General features: G+C 41.6%; 1 protein-coding gene across 1 annotated transcript in view; it reads left to right on the plus strand.

The window, feature by feature from the left end:
- The window catches only part of Elovl2 (ELOVL fatty acid elongase 2), a 28,784-nt gene extending 27,837 nt beyond the window's left edge, over positions 1–947 (plus strand). The window contains exon 8 of the mRNA XM_010622857.1: positions 307–947. Coding sequence (XP_010621159.1) covers positions 307–432 — 126 coding nt within the window. The 3' untranslated portion in view covers positions 433–947. The remainder of the gene's footprint in view (positions 1–306) is intronic.
- The last annotated feature ends 5,740 nt before the right edge of the window (positions 948–6,687 follow it).

Here is a 6,687-nt window from a genome sequence, read left to right on the forward strand (position 1 = left end):
TAAATTACATTCTTTCCAAGTGAGCAAATAAGGCAGAATAATTTGAACACTAATCCCAAAATATGCAAGTCCTGACCTAATGTGAAACTTTTCATTGACTGTCAAGCATTTATCTTGGTTTTACCTTGTTTTTAATCTTTGCCCAGAGGCATGTAGGTGGTCACATTACAAATGTGAATTCTGATGAGAAAGTCTAGTGCCCAAGAAAAACATGTACTGTTTTAAACTGTCTTCAATGTTAGAGGCAAGGTCTTATTAAGGAATCTTTTTTTCCCTTTCTTTTCAACATATACACCAATCCAACAGACATACCGAAAAAAGCCAATGAAGAAAGATACACAAGAGCCACCTGCAGAGAAAGAAGTCAGGAATGGTCTTTCCAAAGCCCCCTTCACTGCAGCGAATGGAGTGATGAACAAGAAAGCACAATAAAAATAGAGTAATGGGAAAAGCAAACACATTGCACTAGCCTAGCAGAGTCACTTGTTTTAAAGCAAAGGCTGAAATGAAAGTTGTATGTTTTAGCGTTAACTAATTTTTTTGGCGTTTATAAATCATTTGTACCTAGAACGTATTAATATATTGCCATTAGGTCACTCTGTTAACTGAATGTTTTGGCCAGCACTGAGGGGAGGCTGAACTCTGCAGATCCCAGAAGAGGTGCAGCTTCCCCTCCTGCCGTCTCACCCTCCCACACAGAGGCGCCAGCACCTGAACTGACTCTGTGAAGCCGTAAACGCATGCGCAGCCAGGAACATGGGGCACCACTTTTCATAGGGGGTGTCCAGGTCCTCGGACTAAACTGTGTACAAGAAATTGTTAATAAGGTTGTAAATACAGGGAATGTTCTAGTCTACATTAAGCAATAATTATTGGTGCATAATATTGCTTTTGTTTCTAAGCAATATTAGAATGAAACCCAGAAAAAAAAGTTTTTTGGGCAGTGCTGGAGATTAAACGTAGGTCCTTGCACATACTAGGCAAATGTTCTACCACTAAGCTCCATCCCCAGCCCCTGAAAATATTAAAATGGGATCATTTTAAGACAAAAATCTAGCAAAACCTCTCTCCCTCAAGCCAGTCTTTGTCAGATTTTGAAAACCACTTCTAATTCCAAATAGCGATATAGTAATTATTAGTTATTATAGTAATTATTTAGTTATTCTAAGAAGGAAGAAATTTCTGCCAAATCCTCATAACTCAGGGGCGTTGGTTAGGAGTCATTCCCTAGTTTTAATTTGGTCTCCTTAATTATTCATGTATTCCTGTCTACCTCCCAGATAGTGAGCCTTGGTTAATAAAGACATGTGCTCTATACTAAAACCTGTGTTGCCATCTGGCTGCCCATTTCCTTTGAGAGTAAGGACTGGGGTCCAATTGTCACTTTGTTTTAGGATGTATATTCCACTGGATTACTGCAAATCAGAATTGACAGCAATGTGAACAGGATAAACACTACATGTGTCAACTATTTCTTGTGAGCCTACTCATGAGTATTATCCCAAATACTTGTATCAATCTTTGAAGGTTATTTTAGTTTTTGAAAAGAGAAAAAGCTGTAGTTTGGAAAGATTTCAACAGTGAGCCACAGCGAAAATGCCTTTCCTTGCTCAGCACTGTGATCTGCAGAGAACCAAGCACAAGCTCGGGCAGAAGCATTCATGAGGATTTCCTTCTCCCCAGCATTGCGGGGTCACCGTTGAACTGTTCTGACAGTGAAAACAAGTATTTCCTAAAGATTATACCATATAAAACAGGATTTGCCAACTTTGACACTTTATTTTCTTTCCTACTTTATCTTTTTTAAAATATAAGTTTTTAGGTCATAAAATCAAAATCAAATATATGAGCACTGGAAAGGTACTTTCACCATTTTCCCAACAATGGTGCTTTTCTACCCCTTTTTTACCACCCATTTTAACTCTAGTTTTAAATCTTCACTGTTGGGGTTGGCTCTTTAAACGTATCTCATGTAAACTGCCCTTTCTCAGGACTCTGGCGTATATTTTGAAGGTGACTAACACTTAGAAACCTTCAGTCTAAATGCACTGTGCCGCGTGACTCCCTTGTGGCTGTGTTTCTGTTGAGCCACTGACTGTTGTTCTTCTAAATGGTTTTCTCAAATTGACCTGCCCTAGGTGCTTACCACCTTGGAGTCTTATCATTTACAACTGCGTTCAGTGTTTTGTGCTCTTCCAGGAACTGATTTTGAAACAAGGGCCAGCTTTGAGCATGACTATGATTGTACTTCTATGACAAGACCTAGATTGGACTATGGAGAAAGTCCCTGTGAGAAACTGGACTTGAATCCAGTTTTAGTTCTCAAACACAGCCAAAATGTTGCCAAAGTGCATTCTGGGTAAAAAAGAGACTCAGGAAGAAGACACATCACCGGTCAGTGTATGAAGGCTGTGAGACCCACGCCTTCCCACGCATTGTACCTGCACGTCGGGGTGTTTCCATGGGCTTCTGTGTGGCAGAGGGAGTCATCCTCAAGCCGACTGGCAGTCACGCAGCTCTCAGTGCCGGGCAGCTTCACACCACTCAGATCCAAGCGAAAATTGGTTCTAGTCGAGCATAATGAAAACATTGAAAGCCTTAAACCACTGAAGGGCTGATAAATACACAGAGCTACGAGATCTGAGCCACACAATTTTAATCAGGTGTTTTAACCTGTCATTAAGTGTTGCAACTTTTAAAAAAACCAAAATTTTACTTTGTGATTTTCCTAAAACAAAGCTGTAAAAAATATTGCTATTACTATAATTTGTTTAAAAATGGAGACTGTTTTCCCAAGGCACTTTCCTCTTACCCCAGGAATGAAAATACTTTTTAAAAAATACTGTAAAGTTAGCAGTTCCCTCAGTTTTTAAAATAAAGTGAAGTATTTGGTGAATGAGATTAAATTTAAAATTTTTCAAGCCATCAAAATTACTATTGAGCTAGTTAAGCATGTTGATGAATAAAGTTCTCTCCACCCCATCGGAGAAGTATCTTGTATTTACTGTGATGAGCAGATTAGCATTTTAAATGTAAGAGACCATTCTAGTTCTTCCCAATATTTCTACATCATTTTTGAATGTTTATAGGGGTTATTTAGAAAATAAGGACATGACCTTTTTGTTTTCCTTTGAAAGAATCTGTATCTTGACATAGTATCATGACTAGGATGGACAGGGAGGTAGGAAAAGCTATTTTTCTTTGTAGATAAAAACATTCTGTATGATTGTTGTATAATAAAGTGATTTTTACGCTAAAAGTATATTGTGAATTTTGTTATGGCCCAAAGAAGTTGAAATGTGTGTCTACGTGGTATTCCAAATGATCACTCAGGGAGTTTTTCAAACAATAAAGTGATGTTTTAGCAATTTTAAATGTTCACTCTTTATTTCAGTAAGCAGTGTGCTTTTGTGTAACATCATGTTAACTAGTATTTATGTACCAGGACTAGGGTACTTCAGAACATGGTCACTCATAAAGACCTGAGACCAAGGAGCGAAGCAGAGGATGTAATAATCACTGGATCATTACACGTTATCCTATGGTATGGGTAGCTGGGAGGAGCACTAGGTTTGAGGTGAAAATGTTAGGCAGAAACAGCACTGGGGAGGACACCTGGGCTGTCTGAAAGCCTCGCTGCAGCAGGACGGCGTCAGTGAGCCCTGTGCTCGCGCTGAAGCTCAGACTTAGTCACGGTTAGGACAGAATCACAGCCTGGCACCTTGTCAACGTAGTGTCCATTTGGATATGATAAGGATAACAAGATTCAAAAGCACAAATGGTGTGCAGACCGTGTCAGTGAAGTGACAAATTCCTGGGGAGGAACAGCGGTGCCACAGGGTATGTTAAGGAAGCACGGAAAGGAAGCGGGTTTAAGGGTGTGAGGTCAGCATCTTGAAGAGCTGCCTCACTTCCCTTCATTATTTTAAACGTGTGGAACCAACTCCTTATAACTGAATTTTTAAAAATTAAAGATAAATCCTATGTCTCTTTGGTAATTGTTGTTGCAAATTGAAAGAGCTCTTTATTCATGGTAATGTTCACCTAAAGTCTCTCCATTCCTTCATGGGAGGAAAAGTTCAGTGTTTACTACAGCAAGCATCCTTCCAAATCAAGTTACATACACATATTTAAGGAAGAGCTCCCCTCAGGGTCCATGAGGAAACAGTTACTCTTACAAGGTGAACTACAATTGCCTAAATATTACTTAACCTTAGGAAAATAGGACTTTGAGTCCGGGGGATGAGGGGATGCAACAGCTCTGGACTTATAGGTCATTTCCCTATGTTAAAGGGAAACCTTGGAACGACGCTAAGCGGACAAGACAATCTACAACTCACCCTGGCTGGGCAGTGTGTCAGTGCAGTTATTACCCGTTAGGAAGGTGTGGCTCAATCGTGACTGGCAGGCTGATGAAACCAAGTCCAGCCACTCCTTGCGCTCTGTGTATACCTTGAAGTCTGACTGCACCACAGCTGGAAACGGACGGGGTTGGTGCTCTTACCTGTGCACGGGCAGGGTGAGGTGAGGACTGGGTGGGCTGCATGGAAGAGGCAGTAAGAAAGTGGGGGGCCTGCCCAGGACAGCAAGAACCACCCTCTGGACCGACTTCCCCACTTCATTGCTCCATAGTCACCCGTGGCTTTGAACCCTCCAGGGAAAGCAGCCCACTAGAAAGAACCACCAGCCAGTGGGAGAGCACCCTCCTTACAGGAAGGAGGCTGAGGAAGGAGCAGAGTGGGAGGGACACAGAAGAAATGGTCCTTCATGCCTATCTGGTCGGCTTACGTTGAAAGCACAGAAACCAGCGGTTGCACTGCTGTGTTTCAGGCATGGAGCAGGATGTGGGGATGAAACAAGTACTTACAAGAGCTGCTGCAGAGGACAGAGGCCAGGTGCAGAGGGACAGAAACAGCGCTCAACGTGTTGGGAACACGGCTCTTCCTCCGTAGGAGTGAGTCAAGAGGCATGGGCCAGAGCTGGGGAGGGCCCAGGTGCCAGTCAGTGTCACCAGGTGGGGGGTGCCTGTGATGCAGGGCATCAGGCCCTCCAGGGTGTGGGGTGGCCCAGCCTTCTCTCCATGTTGCCAGGAAAGGCATGTCCGTGTCCAGAACCTGCTGTCCAGCCCACCCCTCCAGCTGGGCCAGGGCAGGGTGCTCACACACACCCTGCACGCTGCTTTTCATGTTCATTCGTGTAAACACAACTACTGTTTCCCTGGTGGAGAACTGGGATCTCAAATTCTGCATTTTTCTGCTTCTGTTCCCATATTCATCTTTCCTTCATCCCAGAAAAGCCTCTCATCTGAGATCTATTTCCAGTGGCACCCCTCCTCCGGGAAGCCATCCCTGACCACCAGTGTGAACGATCCCACACAGTGATCAATTTGTACCTCATCGATGGCTAGTGTCATGTGCAGCATTGATGGACAGCTCCCTGGATGACTTACTGTTCTCTCTAGATTAAGTTCTGAATAGCTAAGATCATGTCTTATCCATCCTAACATCCTCCCCATGAGCTAACTCAAGAGCTTATAGAAAACAGTCACTCAAAATATGTTCCATAGCAACTAGAAGAGACAGTGTAACGCCACCCACCTCCACACAACCCCATAGCACCAGAAACTGCGAACCTTGAACTGAATGTACCTAAATAAAATGATGTTAACCACATTTGTTGTCTGGACTTAAAAGGATGCCATGTTGGGCTGGGGATTTAGCTCAGAGGTTCCGCTGCCTGCCTTACAAGCACAAGGGCCCAAGTTCGATCCCTGGTACTAAAAAAAAAAAAAAAAAAATGCAGTGTTTTCAAATAAGCTTTTAACAGTGTGTTAACACATAGCTCATCCAAACGTTCTGAAGAAAAAAAGATGGCAACCTAATTGGGTTGTAAACATTTTTAAGGCAAATTAAACTACAGTGTGCTAAATATAACTAAATTATAGCACACAATGAATACTGTCCAGTCTATAATCTTTGCTTTTTTTATTCAATCATAAATTTACTTTTAGATGGCTGTGCATTATGTAGATTTCTTTTTGTAAAATTCAAACACTCAGTGGCATATGTGGCTTCATGCACTTAAACTTCATGAGAGCATTGAGTGATTATCACATGGTGAATATTTCTCTTCTGCTCAAGACGGTAATTCTAAGAGGAGAGGGTGAAGGGAGGGCAGGGACAAGGGGAAAAAATGAGAACCAAGACCTGTCATGTAGAGGTACAAGATCCCAAAAATGAATGTAACTGTACCGTTTACCTAAAATGTACCAATAAACTCAATGAAAGGGAAAAAAATGGTAATTCTGTTAAAGTGCTAGAGAAACATCTGTAGCTCAAGTGAATCTAATTTGAGCTATTTTCATCGTTTTCAAATTAAATTTCTCCTTTAAAGAGATACACTAAATTGTATTCATGTGGATGCTGATAAAGTTTTGGGCTCCACAGAACTCAGACATTTATCAAAAATCAATGTCACTTTTTTAAATCACGAGGAAAAGCAATGTCACTGGAAGTTGACGAACATCTTGACCCTTCGATTATCTGCCTGAAATTTAATACAAAGTTTTATTTTTGTGAAAAAGTGGACACCACCACCATGATGAACTACCAGTATATTCTATTTGATTTCAACTCAGCAGTTCCTGGGAATTAAGAGTAGAGAAATTTTAACGGGTGAATGATAGAA

The sequence above is a fragment of the Fukomys damarensis genome, unplaced genomic scaffold (genome assembly GCF_012274545.1).
Source record: "Fukomys damarensis isolate Sample0158 unplaced genomic scaffold, DMR_v1.0_HiC HiC_scaffold_10, whole genome shotgun sequence".
NCBI lineage: Eukaryota > Metazoa > Chordata > Mammalia > Rodentia > Bathyergidae > Fukomys > Fukomys damarensis.